The following is a 20,523-nucleotide window of genomic DNA, read 5'->3' as shown; positions in this document are numbered from 1 at the left end:
CTACATCTCAATGCAGGAACCATTTCAAATTGCCCACCTAATTCTGTCCCTAAGTTGATGACTTATTTAAGACACAAAACCAGATGCAACAGAATCCTTGGTAAGCAAAAAGCATACACATGTATATACACGATAATCAATACCATTTGGAAATATAAAGTCTGTAGATCTGCTATACCTTGAACACTTTTGAGAAAGTTTTGTAATAGGTGTACCAAGAAATGCATCAGGCAACTCTGCACCAGGGAGAGGATGGGTACTGACTGCTGGCTCTGTAGTTCTAGGACTAGAAGGAAAATGAAAAGAAAACTATTTCATTCCATCAAATTCCAGCCATACCAGAATTAAAGTTTATTTAACCACAACCCATGTAGGACAATCACCTGACAATTATGAGCCTCTTCTCCACTCTTTGTAATTCTGCTTATTTTTAAATAACCAAGCAGGAACTGGTAAAAGACTATTATGTGATCACACAAGTCTATAAAAGTCAGCAACAGTCTACAAAAGTAGAGCAACAGCTTCGTGGTAGTGACAAAAATATTAAGTTTCAGCTGTCTTAAACACTGTAAACATACTTGCCATAATGTAAATACATGTATTTGTATAGAAAAGATTAACATAGCAGAAAAACTCTCCAAACACCACTTATGAATTCTTAGATGTTACATACTCTATGTGCAAAAAACAAAAAAAAAAAAAGCTTTATTCATGTGCATCTTCCCACCAAAAAACTAACACATACAAACTGAATTATCTTTCTCCCCCCCGCCCCTCTCTCTCCAAACACATAGTTCAAGACCAACTTTTATTAAAGGCTGCTTACCTATCACACTGTGAGATATTTTTTTTCTGCTCATTTCCAAACCATACTTCCCCAATTTTGGACAACACCTTACTGATGAAAGTTGCTCTTGTATGCACACTTCCTGCATTAGTTTGCCTTGTTGCTGTTGACAATGGCTTTGGCCTTGGGACTGTAAAGCAAGAGGGAAAAGTATCAGCCTTGTGTAATCACAGTGATGGCTGGCTGCACATTGTATTTCCCTTCTCTACAATTACCTTCTCTTAAGACTGATGAAGGCAAACGGTACGGCTTGGCTCTCTCCACTGCCAGCTTCCTTTGCACTGTGGGAAGGATTTTGCCATATTGGTCTAATAGAGAATTTCTGGCAACTGCTCTCTCTCTCAAGCGAGGATCACGGTCATTCTGACAAAGGAAATGTGTAAAGCAAGAATTTAATAATTTCCCAGAAGCTCATTGTACAGAACTATCTCTGCTCTTTCTAACCAAGGCCTAAATTTGCTCTACAGACAAAGGAGAATAAATCCACTGCAGAGACACAGCAAGCTCCAAGCTCCTCCCAGGAGCACACAGCAATTTCATCTGCTAGTTTTGGATAAGAGCAAGAAGACTAGTTGGAAAAACAAAAATGTAAAAATCCTCAACAAATCCAAAACTCATAACTAAAACCATAAGGCAACTTTTACCTGTGGAGCATCAAGAGTGCTCTTGGTAAAAGCAAGATACAAGACATGACATGCAGCATAATCTTCATTCCACAGAAACAAGTAACACAAAAAACTGCCATAAGGTAAACCATACATAACAGGATCTGAGGAACTGAATAAAAAGACAAGATACATATTTATTCCTCAGATGAAAACAAACTTTTTAAATTGGAGTTACTGGAGTCTGTAACATTTAAATCATAATTTCACAGAGCAGGACATCTACCCTTACCATCAGACTGGTCTTCATGGACTGATTCAACTGGAGTGCTGGGATGTAGTTGGCACGCTGCAGATGGTGGACTAAGAGGAATTCATGGTTCTGAACACCAGATTTGGCCTGTAAAAACTTCTCCAAACACTCCTGTGGGAAATAACACATTTCAAACATCAATTACGATTCTGTCTCTTCTCTTGCCAAAGAGACAATGAAGATTTTTTCCTTTCTTCTCCAAACTCACTTTCTCTGTGTCTGTGAAGGGCAGCTTCAGCAAATCCTCCATGAGCCCCATCTCCTGACAGATTTCATACATGTGCTTTAGCAGCTCTTCTATGTTTAACTTGGTGGTGTGTTGCTGCAGCAGACCCCAAGCCTCCACCATGCACCTGCAGTTAAGGTTTTGGACATGGAAAGGAATGGCAACACTGGAGCCAAAAAAATGTCCCACACTGATAGTATTAATTCAAAGAGCAAAAGAAATGGAGGGCAGCCCCATTTCCATCACCAGTTCTTCACATTTCCCAACAGCTGAATGCCACAAGAGTGGGAGATTTCCTTACCTGTTGGACAACAACACGGTGAGGAACAGCCGCACTTCCCTGCTGCTGGACATCGACGGCTTCATCATCTGGATGTACCTGAGGGCTCTCCTGTGCTCTCCCTGGCACATGAGGGACTGAATTATCCTCATGTGCTGCCATGACACAGTCTTGATTGTAGCTGGGTGGAACAGCAGGGCCAGGGCATTCTGGACAAGTTGAGAGCAGCTCCATTAACACAGATACACACAGCCAGGCAACCAACACAGTCAAAACTTTCTGCAGCAAGGCTGGATGTGGGTTACACTAACTTAGATGTCTATCTAACAAATTACTTGATCCAGGACATACAAAACCCTGTGTAAAGACACTGCTTTTTATTGATACATTACTAGACAACTTACATTATATAAAAGAAATGGTTGTATTGACTCAGTGGCAAGAACAAAATTCAGTATCAGGAAGAATAACTATTAAGTTGAAAAGTCACTTCTGCAGTCTTTTGCCTCAAGTCTTCTTACTACCATCAGAGTTTCCATGTTTCAAGTACCCAGAATATTTTTTAGAAACAGTGCCCAACCAGTCTTCTAAAAACCTAGCACAGACACCGTAGAAAATTAAAATATGAAGCATTATTTATGCTGATTACACCTTTGTTTTAATCAATTTCCTGTCAAAGTAGTTAAGCAAAATTTCAAATCCCAACTTACTGCTGAAGATACCAGAGCAGTGTTACAAAAAAGCTGCTTATGCTACAACATCTCCTACTACCTAAGCACCAATTTTTAAAATTGATTTTTATTAATTACAGGTCTACAGTACAATGTGTGTCTAACTCAGCTGTTTCATACTTACTTCATAATCATTGTGATCTAGAAGCCAAAACCCTTGGATCAGCTTAACAAGACCCCAAGGGATAGCAAAGGCAGTTGGAAAGGAGTCGATTGAAGTTTCTGTTTTATTTGGAAAGGAATGCATGATGTCCAGCAGCAAGTAAATTGTCTGAGAGTAACTAATTAAGGTGAATAAATCACTAAGACCAAAAACTTGTATCACATAACATTTAGAAAAACAGAGTAATATTATAATCATAGGAAGCAGAAAATCCTAATCTATTAAAATCTTTTGATTTTAAATTATTACAACTCATTGTATCAATAGTCAAGTCCTATTCACAGAACTGCATTCTGAAAATACTTCCAGAAATATTTGTAGAAATTTGTAAGAAAATCAAAAGGCAGATATTGGGTATTTATATACTGCTGTTATATCTACTTCCATCAGTGAAGCTACGAAAAAAAGTTGGACACTCAACACACTTGAACATCCAATGCTTAATTATTCAAGCAAACAAATTCTACAGCTCTTCTGTTTTCCCAATTTCCTGACGTCACAAAACAACACAGGTTATGGTCCCCTTACAATGCAACTTAGCACTGACTGATTGAAACTGTGTTTAGAACTGCATGTGGATCCCTCACTCCAAGTGTCATCTTTCCTTTCTGACATCACATGTTAGGGACCTATCTGAGTTAGACAGCCTGGGACTACATCAATTTTTAACCCCTGGCTCTTCAGGCTCCCTCTTGGTCCAGCCAACAAACAACAACAGTAATTCTGCATGTTTCAACAGCCTAAAAATTAGACTTCAGCTCAACTAATATTCTGTGTGCCTGCATTTTATACAAAAAAGGACAAACACTGTCAGCTGGGCTAGCAAACAAATTATTTTGACAAAAAATCAGCAACTGGAAAATCACTGTTCCAAACCCTTTTGTTCTGAAACTACATTTTAGGGCACCATTCTAACAAGCAGTCTTATGCTACAGATAGGGCTGCCTTAAAAAATTAGTGCGTTAAATTTGAGAAGAACTAAGCAAGGTTGCTATTTTGAATATAACTTAGAGAATATGTTTTCTCATACGAGAAGAGACTTTGCAATGTAACACTTAATTAAGAAATCAGAAAAATTCCAATCTAGAGAGAAATTAAGCAATGCTTCTGTCAAAGACTTTATTCTAAATTTGTTCACTTACACTCTGAGACATAAATTAAAGTGTTGTTTATCACACAGGTAACAAATATGTAAGAACATTTCCATGCACACACTGAAGGAGGAATAATAATATCTGGAAAGGATACAATTGCATGTTTATCACTTTCTTCAATGCTTTCTAGCAAATAGAGATCCAGCAGTGCCTGAAATGAAAGAAGAAAAGGTTTTTAATGCTCCTGTCTTTCAGAACCATTGCCTTTAGGGCACCACTGCTGCTGCTGGGGTTTCCAGTGAACACAACACTCACGTGTAAACTAACTGGTGGGTATTTCCCAGTGCCGCCTTCATCTCTCCGCCACAACTTCTCCACTTGCTCTCCCAACTGGGAAACCATTCCATCAATCATCAAGCAGTCAGAATCCCATTTGCCTCTGCAACAAAAGGGAACAAGGGCTTGGACAGAGAAAAACACTCATTCCAGCCTCTCAGTGGCACAGATTTCTCAGTCACAGCAAAGACACTCCTTAGCTCACAATGAACTCATTAATTAAGGAGTCCAAGCACAAATCCAAGAGAAGAGTTGCAATGACCTTTTGAGTTCCAGGTTTGCTTTCTTACTCTCCTACATGCAATGTCAAGGAAGTGCAGACAAAAGGTTTGAACTGCAAAAATAACCACTCTCACACAGTCTCACAGTGGCAGCTTTCTAGAGATTTCCTCTGAGTCTTACCTTGATAAATGCTCGAGTTTCTCTCGATGACCTGTATAGTAGCTCTGAATCAGAGGGTAATTGTAGAAAGGTCTAGACAAATGCATATGATCATCTAGAGGTAATAAAGTAAAAGCAAGTTAAAGAAGGCCATGTTTTTCAACTAAAACTGAACTAAACAGACAGAAACCAATTTCTGCTTACCTAAACCCTCGGGAAGGAGACTGGATCGACAGAACCAGATCACCACTTGTGCATACAAAGAAATGAGGCTGGTTACCATCTGCTTATTTGTCAAATCTGTAAAACCTGGGAAAAAGGCATAAGATGATTTGGATTTTGCAATTCTTCTCCTTTTAACAAAGCTTCCTTCAGCAGAACAAACAAAGTACAAAAATCCATGGCGGAACTATTTTTACTTACAGATGCCCCTCTGAATCACTTATGAATTTGAAGGGCAAACCCATCATTCACCCTTAAAACAAAAACTGATCACTACAAAGAAACAGAATCACTAAATTTAAAATGAAAAAACAAAGCCTAATCTATTAAATTAATTCAGGAAGAGAAGAATGTAGCAGAGATTTTTATTTCAGCAAAACAGATTATTAGTCCTGTCTTTCCCTCAATATGCCAACAACAATTTATAAAATCAGAAGCTAAAAAAACCATCAATAAATGTGCTTCAAACATTACACATTTTGGTTTTCTTTATATTTCCTAGCAATTTTGCACACGACTATCAATTGCTAGCTAACAATTAGGAACAATTCTCAGCATTACCACACTCAGTTGCTGCAATTGCCACCCAGGAGCTTACTCAGCTCACTGCTGAATCAGTGTAGCCTCCCCTACCCAGCCTCATGAACTCCACAACAAGCTGCTCCCCTGTACTCAGTGTCTTAAATCAACTGCTCAGATTTAAACTTCACCTCCCAGCTCCATCGGATTCTCTCCCAACCATGCAAAAAAGAAAATCAGCTCCTGTCTCCACAGTTACAACCCAAGCATCCTCCCAAATCTTAACAATCAGACCAAACACCTAGCAGTGCTCCCACCAACCTCTCTCAGTAAGCTCTCGGGCTTCTGTTAGAAAACAGTTCAGGACTGTGCTGAGGTTGCTCAGAAGCAGCTGGCAGTGCTGAAGGGACTGCAATGTCTGTGGGTCAATGAAGTTGCACGAGCCATCAAACAGTGGAACACCTTGTCAAGGAGAAATAGTCAATCATCAGCACAGCAACTGCAGACTTCCAAAGGACACTCACACAAGCACAGAAGACTTAAAGAACCAGGAGCATACACTGGCTACATGCAGATTACTGAAGAAGATCCTTTACAAAGAATCACTCCAGGTTTCCAAAACGACTACACCAGTACTCACAGATTTGGTCCAGTTCATCTTTTGTACAGATCACTTTGTTCCACGTCCACTCAAGAACAAACCGTAAATTCACAGCAGAACTTGGCTGCTCTTTAAAAAGAAAAAACAAAAAAGACATGAAGCCACAATTTCCAAGCAAAACAGACACAACAGAAAAGCAACGTAGGGAGCATTACCTTCAGAAGTCCAGTGTTTAATGCATCCTGTTAGAAGCTCTAAAGAACCTGTCTGCACAGCAGCTGACAACACTGCTTCCAACTGCTCCTCCTGAACAGAACAGACAAAAGCAAATCACTACCTCACATACTTTTCATATCTGGGCCTCAACAGAAGTGTTTCTTTCTAACTGGATACTCATTCAGACACTAGTTGGAAATGCAACTTATTCCATATTCTTGATTCTGTCTTAATTCTAGCCACAGGCTGGACTGCTTGCTGGTTTGAGGAACACAGGAAAGTTTTCCTCTTGACATTTCAACTTCACACAGGCTACTTCTCATCTCTATTTCTGTGCCTTGGGGTTTCAGTCTTCATTTTCTGAGTCCCAACTTAGTATTTTCAGTAATATCCTCTGCTAATAATCATTATGCACTCTGGGCACACCCCTTTGCCATCAGCAACACGTGAAGGGGACAGAGCAAACAAACTGTGTTTGCATGGGAACAGTGAAGCTGAGGCCAAGCAGCTCCTGAGACTAGCAAGACATGAAGCAGCTTTGACAGCCAAAACATTAAGTTCCAATCTGGTAAAGTACCATAAAGAAGTGCAACATTTCAGTTCTAACAGGCTGAAATTTCAGCCTGTTCAAATGCTGTATTCTAATGCCATGGCAAGCATTAAGAAGGATATTGCACAGGCATGCACACATATGGGAAACAATACAGTTACTTATTTCAGCTTGTGTTCAGACATTTCCTTCAGGTAAAATGATCCTGCATAGAATTTTTTTCTTTATGCTATTTCTTTACAAACAAATTTTAGAAGTTTGGGTTCTAAGCAAAATCATGACATTTGAAAGCGATTTCTACATATCAGAAGACTTATAGTATATTTCCATTATTTTCTGAAAATGCATTTCAGACAAGGAAGCATGCCAAATACTACTTTACCAAGCAAAATTCCAAGCTATTTGACCTTAAATATGAAATTTTTCTTTCTAGTATTCAAAAGCAATCCCTGCTTAATGCAGTACCCGAACAATACAGTCACAATCCAGGAAAGGTCATCATAAAAGTTCTTCTTTCCCATGTTATTTCCCAACCAGAGCTGACATCAGGACATCTAATAAGAATGTAAGAGCCTACATCAGGCTTGCAAAATAAGCATTCTATGGGCTGTGTCTGCTTGCCAAATTTGTTTTAGCTACCACACTATGCAGAAGTGCTATTTTTCATGACACATTTCCATAGTCTGGTGAAGAACCCCACAGACAGGAAGATGAAGGCAGGGGGAAGACTGCTCTACCCTTCCTAGTGATTGCTGCTCCACTCCATGATGATCATCCAACCCTTCAGCTTTGACCCTGCCTGGACAAAGATGGGCTGTTCATCTGAAAGGCTCCTTCCTTCATGAAACTCTTCACATGAGAGACAAAGTTTGCTGCACCAAAAATGGAAAAGGCATCAGAGATGGGTGTGAAGCCACAGTGGTGACAGACAGAATGTAGCAGTTGAGAGATACAGGTGATGCAGGTGCTGTAGCAAGAGGGCAGTCTAAGAGGAGGAAATCGAGCTACCACAGCTCAAGGCAAAGGCTACAGAGGTAAAGATCAGTTTTGAGAGGGTGCAGAGAAGCCTACTGACGACAGGAAAATGAGAGGAAGTGGTGATGAAATTGTCTGGTAGAGTGGAAAAGTCTAACTGGCTAGCACTTCCTAAGAAGGAAATAATGTCCAGTGCATTATGCTGGTGTTTGTAACAGTAGTGCACATCTGAAGGAGGCACCTTCACTGCCACCTACTGCCGCCAAGGCTCTGAGACACTGAGGGCATGCAGAGGATGAAGGCTGTTCCCAGGGAAAGCTGCTTTCTGCTGCACATGCCTAGCATTGACTCAATGCTTCCACATGCAGACCTGGGACTTGGAATTTACAGAGCAGCCACTAAAAACAGACCTCTCATGGCTGTTCCCAGTCAGAAGTTTGGATCTAAGAATATTATTACTTCTGCTAACTGAATCTCAAAACCTGCCTGTCAGAGCAGCTTGCACTCAAAAATCATGGTCTTACAGCCTCTACAACCTTCAAACCAGATGGACATATTTCCTTCTGGATTCCCCAACATACACTCACCTGGGTCAGACTGGATGGCTGGACATCAACCAGTCTTGGAGACAGTAAGCCAGCTACAAGACACCGAGTGTAGCTGTCACGAATGGCTTCACTTATTAAAGGACCAGACTTCTTCAAAAACTTCAGGGTCTGAAACAGCAACGAAAACACACAGGTAAAGACAGTATTCAATCCTTACGGTTTTGAATCACTTAGACTGTCAGAAAGCTGCATTAGTAGCAGAAGGCTTTAGCTTAGCAATTTTGGTAAGCATTGCAGTGTAGAGTCCTAAAGACAGCATCACACTAACAATTCAAGTTTCTAAAAAAATATCCTCTAGAAAATAAAAAAATATCCTATAGAAGAAAAACCCTTGCAATTCTGAGGGAAAGAAAATATTTTCCAGCCCCTCTGTCAATACAAAGGCCTTGCTTTTCCCTGAACACTGACACAAATTACATCCTGCAGAAGTTAAAACAAATGCAACTACAAATCACTCTTTGAAAGATTCCATGCTTGTTTCTGTAAAAGATTATTTATATGGGTATATTCAGTGAGCTGGAACTTAATTTGAAAATATTTGTCAAAAGCTGTGGAGTGGCTCAGAAGTTATAACTTGGCCAAGGTTGCGAGAAATAACATGCATTTCTTCTTAAACAGTTATATCACTTTTCCCTTTCTCCCTGCTTCTTCCTGTCTCAAGTTCATCAGAGATCAAAGCCCTAACTCCACACCATACAAAGAAGTAAACACTTTCACCAACTTCCACCATGCTCTTTCTTCCTACTACAGCATTCCTTTCTAGCCATTCAATCCCTGCTCATGCCTCCCTAAAACAGCACCATTTGCATGAAACTGGCAGGATATGATTGCAGTTATGCCTGTGGATGAGCATAAAGTGCTCTCTGACACTCAAAGCACTGCAAGAGAAAAGTTAGAAAAGGTTCATCTCTTGACAGTCTCAACATAGTAAAAAAAGTCACCTCCTTCTGGAAGCCGGTGCAAGTCATGTGAACAACTCCAGAGTTCAGCAAGCACGTCACATCTGCAGAAACAACAACGTTTGACAGACCTTGTTACCTTGTCACCAGCTGATGCTTTTGAATAGTGCTGTCTGCAAAGACAAACCTCCAGCACCCTGTAAAAGTAGTTACTCTCTGTCTGTAGACACAACCTGGAGTGGCACCCAGATGCTATGTTTTGGGCCTCAGCCCAAAGGCATTTCATTTTGACCATCACCCCTTCCCGGACTATGTTACAGGAGCCCCCAACCAGAAAACTCAGCAGCCTGTCAGATATGTTTCACAAGAGGAAGCACCTTGTTAGGACAAGGTAACTAGGTTTGAGAAGGTTTGTGGGGCTTTTTTATTTTGGTTTTTGTGTGACAAACAATGAACAAGAAGAAAGAGAGCCACTTAGTGGCATTTGACTTCCACTGAAGCTTGTCACAATTCAAATGAAAAGCAGTGAAATACCTACCAAAATTATAGGTGCTTGGATTAAAAAACTGTTCAGGTGGTGGGTAAGAAGGAGGCACCCCCCGACTTAGACTACGCTCGTGTACTAGAATATCCAAAATGAGGTTTGGAGAAGTCATGCTTATGACAGGATCCAGTGACCACAGTGCAAAATAGGGGCAGTCGTGAAGGAATTCTTCTGGCCTGAAAGAAAACAAGTGCATAAGCTCAACAGCAATATTCAAATTAATCCTTTATTGGGATATTGAAACCATTTAATTAAAACTTACCTCAGTGAGTCTGGCATTTGAGCGTGATACCAGCGATTGATGTCAAACACACCCAAATAAGTAGATGGTTTTCCCTGACCATAGGTATTCACTTGCCAACTGAAGATTGATACACTGGTGTCAGGAGAGATTACTGTCAAAGACAAGACATTGTTTCTTGTTACAGAAAATGAGATGCCTGCTGGTTTTAAAACATTACTTTCTATTTTTGCTTAATTCTGTCATTTCACTCATGAAACATATCATTCATTAATAATGAAAAACACAATACATGGTGTGGCAAACTCCATGTGATAGTTTTACTTATACTGCCTCTTTTTCTTTTTCAAATTGTATCTGTTCCAAAACAAACCAAATACACAATTATTATCTCATCTAGTTGTTCATCCAGATCATCAAAAGAAGATATTGAACAGAACTGGCTGCAATATGGAGCCCTGGGGAACACCACCAGTGACCACATTCTAAATGGATGCAGCCAGAGGTTGGAGCAGGAACAAAAGAAAATCAGGTAACATTCCTAAGCAATAGAAAGAATGGTATTACTGTTCAATCAAGACAACTGGCAGAACAAACTGATTCACCAGCCTTACACAGATGGCCCCAGATGACCCCATACACTGCTCTAGCATCTCACCAAACGTAAAATAAAACCTACTTTTTCCCTTAAAGAGTAACATTCAGAGGGATAAACAAGTCCTACGCAGCTTCAGCAAACAATATTTCTTTTTCAATAAGCCCACTAATGTAAGATAGACAACTATTTAAGAATATAAAACTATGGGTATAGAACAGCATTCATTGCTTAGATTTCCAAACCACATAGTTTAGAATAACCAAGCAGGGACACCAGAACAAACCTTCATTAATGTTATCCTCTCTGTCAGCATGGTTGCGAAATTTTTCTATGGTCTGGCAGCTGAGTAATTTCGTATTGCTGGTCTGCCCTCTCAAGGGAAAGATTCCACCAGTGAGGTCTAAACTGTACCTTTCATCACAGTATTCCAAACCCTGAGCAGGGAAAAAAATGAAAAAAGAAGATAATTTTCATTAGCTCTACTAAGAAAGAATGTATATATCTAATAAAACATGCATATGGTATTGGTTCTTTTCTAATGAACTTATTTCTGATAGGAAATAAAAACTACATCTGACATTCAAGAGACTTAAGAGTGAAATTTTAACAGGTAGTGGCTAAAAAGGCTTTGCACATTTTCAAATATTAGCATTTCCTTCACAAAACTTTGCTCTGAAGCATGTACAGTTCACACTATTTCATTAAAGAACTTTGGAAGTAACAGATATCTTCAGGTTAGACAAGAAAAATCAAAACCATCTCTTTGAAAAATTAACATGAAGCCTAAACAAAGAAACTCATCTTTACTGCAGGATAACTAAACAGTAAAACAAATTTTAACAGCTGGTGTCTTGAACAAGTTTACCATTCCAAATGACAATTCCACAAGATAAAGCACTAAAACTCTATAAACCTGTCCAGCATTAATTTTAATGACTAGAAATTTCAGCTTTCATTCATATATGAAGAGCCACTCCACATAAATTCAGTGTGAAGGGGAAGAGAAAATAATACCAAACAGTTCCTGCCAATGACAACTTCCTAACCAAAGCTGCGTATTTTAAGTTTTCCACAGGGGGCAAGCAAATCTAAGTTAAGGAGCTCTAGAGCACAGAAGGTATTAAACAATGATGTTCCAGACTAGTTAAACAGGACAGTTTTCAAAGGAGTTGCACTGGTCAGACTGATATGCATGTAGAGACAAGGTAAGGATGTGCTCCATGACCATTAACTGATCCACAAGATACAGCAGCTGCTGAGATGATCTAAAAGAGGTCTCTGGAAGTCTAATTTAAGCCTATCTTTCAGTTTTCTTATTTGAGCAGATTTAAATCAGCCTTGAAGGCAACAGAGACTCAAGTTTGACACTGTCAAAAACAGTGCTACATGTTCCTAAAGTTCCATTTGTGACTTTTACCATGATATAAAGTCAAAAATTCACAGTTTCATAGCCTCAAGTCTGATTCCTGGGACGTACAGCACTGATGTAAGCAGACAAGTGTTTTAAGTTACTGCTACTCAGTGAACAAGGAGCAGCAGTAGATTAATTTCTCTTTGTTTACTCAAGTTTGGTCTGACAAACAGGAACAACTCTTAAGTGTTATGTCACTGAAGACCAACAAGAAGCTTGAATCAGTCACGTAGGCAGAGAGCCATCAAATCATGCTGGCCAACCTGGGACCACAAGAAGCATTCTGACACTTAAGTGTCCACTGGTGGGCACAGATCCTGTCACGATGCATCGTTTGGGGAGGGACTAAGAATTGTTTTAGGGGGATTTTTTGGCAGTAGATGCTATCAAGTCTCAGCATGAAACAATGCAATTAAGTGGTTTATCTGCCAGCCAGCTGAAGAACCAGTCTTTCAGAGGGTGCAGGTGTTTAGCTCTCTTCAACAATCTTCTAAGTTTGGTTCCTGTTACTGTCTTTTAACACATGCCTGAGAATGTACTACTGGTTGTATAGTCTGTAGAGGGTTCCAAGTCTCACTTTAACTACACCACAGGTTTTCCAGGTCACAAACACAGTAACATTTTCTACTCACTTTGTAAGCTTTTGTTTGTTTTTAAAGAGTGTCAACTGGAATTTCGACTAAATCCATTTTTAAAGACTGATGAAACATTTCAACCCTCTGAGGTACAAACTGATATCTGTCACATCTTGTTCAGAAAAGACAACCAAGACAAATAACTGCCAAATAGTTAAAGGTCTTACATTTTAGTATTAAATTGTTTAGATGGGAAAAAAGTAGTAGCCACGAGAGAAATGGAGACAATTGCTTTTTCCCCAATACATCACACAGCAAAAGGTATTGTCTTTGTCACTGCCGAGACTGTAGCTAAAAATAACTTTTAAAAGAGGATAAAACAAAACTGAAATTCAAAAGCAAATCTTGAAAAGATTAAAGAAACTTTCTCCTATTAACCTGCCAAAGTGCTTAGAGCACTACATGCTGCAGGAGTGAGCTGCAATTGAAGGCCCTTTAAAAAAAAACAAACGACAAAAACCTCAAACAAACAAGGTGTTCCGTTCCCCTAGAGCACTGTGTATTTTTGTCATTTAAAAACTACACATGAAGACATGACATGTACATTAAGACATGGAAGGACCAAGCCAGAGAGTTGTGGGAACAGCTCTATCTCCAGGCATAGGCCAGTGTCGAATGGTGTCCCTCAGAAACCTGTGTGGGGACCAGTGCTCTTCCATATCTTCATCGATGACACCAACAGTGAGATCAAGCACACCTTAATCAAGTTTGCAGATGACACAAGGCTGAAAAGTGCAGCTGACCAAACAAAAGGCTGGGATGTCACCCAGAGGGATCTGGAGAAGCCTGAGAGGTGGGCCAATGGGAATCTCATGACATGAAGGTCAGCAAGCCCAAGTGCAAGGTGCAATGTGCCCAGGTGCCAATGGGGCAATTCCAGACATGACTACAGACTGGGAGAAATGACTGAGAGCAGCCCTACCAAGATGGACATGGGAATTCTAGTGGACAAGAAGGAATATGCACTTACAACCCAGAAGTCCAACCTCATCCTGGTGCAGGCTTTCAGCACAAAAAGGGAGCTCATAAAAAAGAGGGAGACTGACATTTTACAGTGGCAGATATTGATAGCACAAAAGAGAAGGGGTTTTCTACTAAAAGGCGAGAGATTTAGATCAGATGTTAGGAAAAAAATTTTATTGTGAGAGTGGTGAGGATCTGGAGGTCAGGTCAGGCTGCCCAGACATGCTATAGATGTCCCATCCCTGGAAGTGTCAAAGGCCAGGGTGGATGGGGCCCTGAGCGAACTGTTCTAGTGGGTGGCATCCATACCCATGGCAGGGGATTGGAATTAGATGATGTTTAAGGTCTTCCAACCAAAACCATTTTATGATTCTATGACTTGTTTTGAAAAGCATGAAAAAAATAATGCCTAAAAAGACTCATCAAAATACTTTTTTCTTAAGTCTCACTGATCCTTCTTGGTAAATATTAATCTGGCCAACTTAACTGATCCTTACTTAGACAAATTACTATTTCACATACAGGCCTGTCTTACCTCGTACATGACTTGTCCTGACGCCAGGCGTTTCCTGTCACCAAATGCTAACTGCAACAGATGTAAACTCACAACATCACCTTCACTGAAAAGGGTATAAATGAGGAAATTTGATTACAAAGCTGCTTTACAATACTCATTATCATTTTATAAGATCTAGACTGAGACACTTAAAAGCATGCTCTTCCTGAAAAGAAAAACACTGTTTCCCAAAACATGACAACTGGTCACATTTAGCCACTAAAACGGAAAGGAGGAAATTTTAACATTAACAGCTTCAGGGGCAAATGCTAATGGCACCATTGGAAAGTTTTAATATGCAACATGGAGAAAAAAAAAAACCACTGAATTTCTAGAAATAGCTCACAACGGTAAAGCTCTCCATGAAAACTGCTCTTAAGTCAAACTTAAGAAGACTGTCACTCTATGAACAGCTGGGCTGATTAAGCAGCTTGCTGATGATGTTTACTGCTCTGCATCTGCAGCCTAAATCACTTCAAATGGTACTGAACATCATGGTGGGAATACCAAACAAATCTTGAAGCAGTCATCAAGAAACAAGGGAAAGCATTTGAGACTGCAAGCACAAAAATATAGCCACTGCTCCCTTTCCCATCTTCACAAGGTAGGAAAGAGTCAACGCCTCTTTGCAAGTGTAAAATCCTGAAAAAACTGCACAGTAAGCTTAAGAGCTTAACACTTTTCATCTGCTGTACAGTTAAATAAACAAAATGAATACACAGATATCAACCAAATGTGAAGAAATATTAAAAAAACCAACAACAACAAAACAGTGACAAGATGGCAAGATTTTATTCACCTTTGTTGTGTAGACTGAACAGCCCACAAGTAGCAACAATTGCGGGGATCATTCTCGGGCTCTTGAAAAGTAACTGCATAGACAGGAATCCTTCCTCCTTCAAGCTGGGAGTGGTGCCTACAGGTTTAAAAGAATAATATAGAGAAAAGGAGTCTACTGGCTCTGGTTGTTTGTAGACGGCACCTTCTGGAAAAAAAGCAGCTTGCATGGTCCCCCTCAAAGTACAGATGGTCACAGTTCCACCTAATACAACTGATGACTGACAAGCCATTACTTCTAAAGTATTTGTCTTCCCAACTTCTGAACTTCGGTTGCACCTTCTCCATCTTTTCTTGACCTCTAATCATGCGCCCACTGTCTATGTACACATCCATAATGCACCGATAACACAAATGCAGTTTCTAGTGAGCCACTGTAGATTCCTTAAGTAACACCCATCTGAATGCGGTCATTTATTTCAAGTGGCAGATTTCAAATCACCTCTAAATTTCACTATTGCTTATAAATTTATGCATCCCTTATTCTGATGACCAAGTCTTCCAAATAAACTTTCATTTACATATGCACCCTTGTCTGGGAATGAGTCAAGCACCAATTTCAGGGCTGAAATGTAGGAAATAATGTATCTGCAGGCACAGATTAGCTACTGAATTATCACGTCTCACCAGATGCATCATGGACACTTTAAAAAATATCACCAAAATCACATTATTCACACAGTGAAGCCTTCCAGTGGATTCCATAACTGCCTGGTTCTGGACCCAATTAACTGGTTCTGAACCCAAAATCTTTCAAGTAAACACACACATTGCCTGGGTTCACAAAATACTATTGCACAGAACTGACTTATAAAAACCAGCTCTATCACATCCCTACTGCATGACTTCCTGAATCAAAAAACTGACACCCCTGCACCTCCAAGTGTGACCAAGTGAAAGTGACTACTTACTCCCTCTTCAAAGTTTTCATATTCCATAGTGACAAGTAGCCATCAGAAAAGCCCACAACGAGCTGGTTGCTTCTGCTTATGTAGCACAGGGTTGATACTGCTGTTCCTGAAGGACTTCGTAACTGAAAACAGAGATGCCTCCCTTGCCTTGTCACAGCTTCTCTTCTTTGTGGAACTTCAGCAGGAATTCTAGTGACAACTTCTAGATCTACAGACAAAAAAAGTAGGCAAGAAATTAATGCATTATGCAACTTCAGTTCCCTTTTAAACTGATGTGATTACACAATGTGTATAATCTAATTCTACTGTGCCAGGCAAAACAGCCATTTCTGCAACACTTTTTTTGCTATTTCTGTTTCTGAGTCCATTCAGAGAACAAAAGGATTCTCCAATGGGACAGGTATTCTCACTCTTATTCCAAAACTGGGTACAAATATAACTACTGTAGACAAATTTCTTTATTGGGCCTTGTGATAAAGCTATTTGAAGGGACATGAGCTCCTGAAGCCACTCTTACAACACCCACAACAGTGTAAGCAACCTGAAAACATATTGTAATACTCATTCACTCAAATGCAGAATTTTTGATAAGCCAAATTTATTTTAAAACACTAGCCTGAAGCTTGCCCCTTAAAGCCTGTCCCATTAATGGAAACAGGAGACCACTCCCAAGAATTAAGGTACCTCTGACACAACTTCCTATCACACAGCTGCTCTGACTCAAATGGAAAAATTCCTACATCCCACTGGTAAGAATCACAGGGACAAAGGGGTGTGGGCAGCAAGGGGCCTTGTTAATATCAGGAGGAGTACTAAGAGACTCCCATTTTTTGATCAGTTCAGGACCATACCATGTCAAACTGCCATTTGCAATCAGCAATGTCAGAAATGTCAGTGGTCCATCAGCACGCTGAATCTTCACTGGGATACAAGCTGGTTTTTGGAAAGAAACACATTTCCTTACTTCTAAACTCAGGTTTAAAAACTGCAGCTTACCTGATGCTTCTACTTCATTCTGACTGCAAGATAAATCATCCAAACAAAGGTCAACCAGAAGGACGTGGCCAACATCCGTGGCCACTGCTGCCACCCCGAAGAGCCATCGCAGGCTCTGGTGCAGGTGCCGGGTGCTCACGCTGGCGCCGCCGTCATTGCTGATGGGTTCGATGGCAGTCACCTGCAGGGAGCTGCAGTTAGCATCACAGCTCTTGGGCAGGCTCAAGAGCAACCCTCAGAAGGGCAGCCAGCATCAGCACATCAGAAACAGGAAAGGAAATGCAGGATAAGATTTCCATGGGAATGAAACATTCCTATAAAGGGCTGGAGTGAGATGCTGGCTTACTAATATCTATGCTGGTCCTCGCTTTGACTGATAATATCCAACAAAAATTTAAAATGCACACGAGCACTTTTAAGGAAATGGTAAGGAAAACTGCAAAAGACAGTCTAAAACAACAGCAACAGACCAAACAAGAACTTGCTGAGCCTGAGGCAGGGGCTCTCTCTGCTCCCTGACAGGCCAAGCAGTCCCCACAGCCTCAGACCCAGGTGAAGGCAGACCTCTTCAGTGCCCACACACACCCAGGACAACACTGACTGCTCTAGCAGAGACACAAGCACAACAAGGCTCCTGCACTAAAGCTGGGTAACACAAGAACAGGGGCTATCTTCCTGCCTCTTACAAATGCAGCACCATGAAAACAGAGAGCTTCACATCAACAACAAAGGTTTGTCTGAAAACAAAGCAAAGACGTGAGCACCACAAGGCAATCCATCTTTTTAGGATGGTTTTTTTACCCACAGAAGTAGGGGGAAATATCCAAACCCCTAGGCCCCCTGAAGTTCTCTCCTGTATCAAGCACTGGCTTATGACTGCACTGCCTGGCCCCTGCCACACAATCCACCTTTTATCTTGGTCACAAAAACACCAGCCTTACAGGTACCTCTAGTAAATTCAGGCAACTTTATTTTCTTTCACAATTCCTATGATTCAAATGAAATTTTCAATCTTTCTACTGCTCAGAGGACTAATAAAAGTATTTTGATTACTCAGATTCTTGCATTCCAAGTGTTGGTGACTGTGACGAGGAAATATAGAACACATCTTGCTGTGCAATTAGCCGAAGTTCAAGTGCTGCTTCTAACTTCTTTTCAAGGTATTTCTTTCATTGTACAACTGGCTTCAAATGAATCTTTACTAGTTTTGCATAGTTCTCCAAAAATGTTCTCTGGTTACTTCAATTTTCCATGTAGAAGCTCCTGGAATGACATATTTTTCCACTATGCTATGCATTGCTTTTTCCTATTCTCCCAGTCCTTTGCCAACTCATTCTGGGAAAGAACAAAGAAAACTCTTCTCAGCTCACTGAATCTGAATGCTGCCCTTCTGCCTCATACAAACCAGGAAAATTTGGGAAAATACCATGCAGCAGTTCTGAAACATGCAACTGTTTTAAACCAATTCAATGGAATTCATGTTTTTTAATTCAGAATCCAATTCAAATCATACTTATAAGCACTTCAAGTCTCCTGCTGCATTTCATACATACATCAAGAGGGCATTGACAGACAATCACAGACACATGCAAAAATACTATGCCAAAATTATTTCTAAACTCCCACGTTTGGGTTTTTAAACTCATTGCTTTATTTTCTGAATGACTCAACATCCACTGTTGCACTAAAAAGCAGTCACACAGTCACAATAAACACCCTGTAATAATACACGAGCAACTTGACACCTTGGAGCAGAGTCACTAAAAGCTAAACTGTACAACTCTGTACAGCTGTCCACAGAAGTTATACCCATTAAGAAAACAGTCCTGACAACACAGTGCTCATTAAAGGATTAAAAGAGTATTGACAAAACTGCAAAAAGTGATGTTAAGAAAAGATCAACATTTTACCTTTAAAAATAATCAATCTGAAAATTAGAGAAACTTTTACATGGATCAGCTCCCCCCCCCAAACTATACATTACATAATATGAAAATATGAGTTTCTGAAAGAATTCAAAATATGGACAGCAGCCAAGTGCAAGTTTTATCTACTTGTTTTTGCTTACCCTTACTCCCACTCGCAGCCTGAAAGTTAACAGTGCAATTAGCAATACATGTGTCCTGACTAGCTGACTTAAGCAACACAATACCAAAGACAGAGGAAGCAAAACGAAAGCAACAGACCAAACATACTTGTAATCAAGAGCTTTCAGAGCCTAAGACCAAAACTTTCAGAGCAGCTTTGGCTTTATTTCAAAATTCCTACCCTTCATCCCACAAAAGCCAACTCTTTCCTGCAGGGCTTCATCATCTTTGCTCCTGAACCAGTTTTTGTGGTATAGAACAACTCTAATACAACTGATTGTTGGAACTAGCTTCTATTTCAAAACACTTCCGCAGCTACGGATTCGACACGCAACATAATCCTTACTTCTTCACCTTTGCTTTTCCTAGTTTACTTAGAAGAAATAAAACCTAACACACCAACAGCACTTACCAAAACATAATTTACTTATTGATTATATGTTCATACTAGCACATAGCTTGACTTTCCATCTACAACGTGAGCAAATATTAAAACAACAGACTGGAACACTGATTTGACTCGTATCTTTAGAACTTATCACAACACAAACGCTTACTAATACTATCAACACTCCCACCTGTACTCTAGCAAGTCAAACAAATAATGTTAGGGAAAGTTGAGTAGTAAGCATTTATTTGTTGCAGATTCTAAGATAAAAACACAGTGAATCTTGATATTCTGATAACTTAATGTGATTCTTGTTTCCATTACACTAATAACACACAGGGACACTACACCATTTGAGTTCAAGGGCTATAGAAGGCAGACAAAATTATTAACATTACACCACTGTATCCCATCTACACAAACACTATATTCAACAACCAGAGATTCAAGGACTGCAGACTGAAACTAAATCTGCCAACAATCTGACAGATAACTCACAAAAATCTTTTTTCCAATCCTAAATTAACAGAAAAATCTGTTGTTTCCAAGTCACCTGCTTCCTAGTCTGAAATTGATGGGAACATGTAAAAATCATTAACAGCACAATGATGGGAGTGTGAGACAGTAGTAAGGACAGAATTTATGACAGAAATTAGCCATTCGGAAAAGTTATAATAGACACCATACGTGGAGTTTCCTTTTCTGCTCTGAAAAATAACGGCTTTCAATGCCAGTTTTTGTTCAAAGTGGAGAATTACATCACGATGCGGTCTACAATATTTTTTTTTTC

General features: G+C 39.9%; 1 protein-coding gene across 6 annotated transcripts in view; it reads right to left on the bottom strand.

Moving 5' to 3' along the window:
- Nucleotides 1-20,523, bottom strand: part of LOC306812618 (protein ELYS-like) — a 38,539-nt gene that overhangs the window by 11,213 nt on the left and 6,803 nt on the right. For all 6 annotated transcript variants that reach the window (XM_079327361.1, XM_079327362.1, XM_079327365.1 and 3 more), the window contains 23 exons: nt 17,259-17,439; nt 16,263-16,470; nt 15,314-15,430; nt 14,494-14,578; nt 11,233-11,383; nt 10,373-10,505; nt 10,105-10,286; nt 9,609-9,670; nt 8,647-8,775; nt 6,534-6,624; nt 6,358-6,447; nt 6,039-6,179; nt 5,181-5,285; nt 4,998-5,091; nt 4,575-4,698; nt 4,414-4,470; nt 3,127-3,273; nt 2,293-2,480; nt 1,974-2,118; nt 1,745-1,876; nt 1,063-1,210; nt 827-977; nt 179-286 (listed from right to left, as the gene is read on the bottom strand). In XM_079327361.1, the coding sequence (XP_079183487.1) occupies nt 179-286; nt 827-977; nt 1,063-1,210; nt 1,745-1,876; nt 1,974-2,118; nt 2,293-2,480; nt 3,127-3,273; nt 4,414-4,470; nt 4,575-4,698; nt 4,998-5,091; nt 5,181-5,285; nt 6,039-6,179; nt 6,358-6,447; nt 6,534-6,624; nt 8,647-8,775; nt 9,609-9,670; nt 10,105-10,286; nt 10,373-10,505; nt 11,233-11,383; nt 14,494-14,578; nt 15,314-15,430; nt 16,263-16,470; nt 17,259-17,439 (2,969 nt within the window). The remainder of the gene's footprint in view (nt 1-178; nt 287-826; nt 978-1,062; nt 1,211-1,744; nt 1,877-1,973; nt 2,119-2,292; nt 2,481-3,126; nt 3,274-4,413; nt 4,471-4,574; nt 4,699-4,997; nt 5,092-5,180; nt 5,286-6,038; nt 6,180-6,357; nt 6,448-6,533; nt 6,625-8,646; nt 8,776-9,608; nt 9,671-10,104; nt 10,287-10,372; nt 10,506-11,232; nt 11,384-14,493; nt 14,579-15,313; nt 15,431-16,262; nt 16,471-17,258; nt 17,440-20,523) is intronic.

The sequence above is a fragment of the Erithacus rubecula genome (assembly GCF_903797595.1).
Source record: "Erithacus rubecula genome assembly, chromosome: 2".
In the NCBI taxonomy this organism is placed as follows: Eukaryota; Metazoa; Chordata; class Aves; order Passeriformes; family Muscicapidae; genus Erithacus; species Erithacus rubecula.
Note: the sequence above shows the minus strand (reverse complement) of the source record. Positions and strands in the feature narration are given on the sequence as shown.